Genomic DNA, 1,040 nt, shown 5'->3' on the forward strand with positions numbered 1-1,040 from the left:
AGGATGTGGAAGGAGGTTAGCAGCCACTTTGCGAGAGCTGAAGCTGGTTCAAAGGTGTCAGGACAAGGCAGCGCTGACTTTTGGGACTTTTGCGATGGTCGAGCCGACGTGTACTTTTTGGACAGGTGGTGTGAGCACCGTCAAGCTGGACGTGAGTTCTGCTCTGCCAACTTGTATCCCGAAGACGAGGACGACTCCACCCAAGAAGGTAACAATCGACAACCAACGTCCCACAATCGCAAGCGTCAAAAGCGGGACCAGACGGCTGTGTTCAATGCTCTACTCGACAAAATTAACACCTTAGTTGGCTCGGACGTAGACAAAGCTCAAGAAGACACTTGGCTTTTTTTTCAACAAACTTAACAACAACAAAAATCAACTGAAAAACCGTTTAATTAGTCTTGTTCGTCACAACACTCCGTCGTCCGGTTTTTTTTCAAGGCTTAATGTTGGTTACATCTTTCTCAGGGTGCTGTAAATCGCCAGGTGGCTGGAGTCCACGACAGGATATCAGAAAATGATGAAAAATGACCCACAAAGCGGGCAGCTCGTTGGTCGTAGCATCATGGTCACCACCACGAATGGTGCTTGGAGGGTTTTGAGTAACGAAGTGGACCTCGCAGTTAGAGAACTTAGCTCTAATGGATCGGCAGAATCTGCTGCTGCAGCTATCGTCAACGAGGCTGTTAGAAAGGACAGCACGACATCTCAGTAATTGTTGTCTCGGTGTAGGATTATTTTAATCGCCATTGCAACAAGAAAACTAACATTATCTTGTTTCACTGGCGATTATTAAAATGCCTTCCCAATACTTCCACCCTGCCTCCAGCTTTCCTTGTTACATCTGTCTCGACAGCTTAGGTTTAGTCGTGAATTTGGTAAGTACTTTTCTTCTTACAAGAGTCTGTTGTCAGCTTCAATTTCACATGACTAATGTCTGAGGTACACAAAATTCTCTCAATAATATTGAGTCAAGCTGGCCTGATCCGTCTTTGTTTCACGTGTCAAATGGATTATACCCGTTAAGAAGGTCCTGTTCG

General features: G+C 45.5%; 1 protein-coding gene across 1 annotated transcript; it reads left to right on the forward strand.

The window, feature by feature from the left end:
- Positions 1 to 3: 3 nt before the first annotated feature.
- Positions 4 to 363, forward strand: PPTG_20333 (hypothetical protein; the record flags this gene model as incomplete). The annotated part of the gene is made up of 1 exon (XM_008919056.1): positions 4 to 363. The coding sequence occupies one exon, from the start codon at positions 4 to 6 to the stop codon at positions 361 to 363; it is 360 nt and encodes a 119-aa protein (XP_008917304.1).
- Positions 364 to 1,040: the final 677 nt, after the last annotated feature.

Source organism: Phytophthora parasitica, assembly GCF_000247585.1.
Source record: "Phytophthora parasitica INRA-310 unplaced genomic scaffold supercont2.461, whole genome shotgun sequence".
Lineage (NCBI taxonomy): Eukaryota > Oomycota > Peronosporomycetes > Peronosporales > Peronosporaceae > Phytophthora > Phytophthora nicotianae.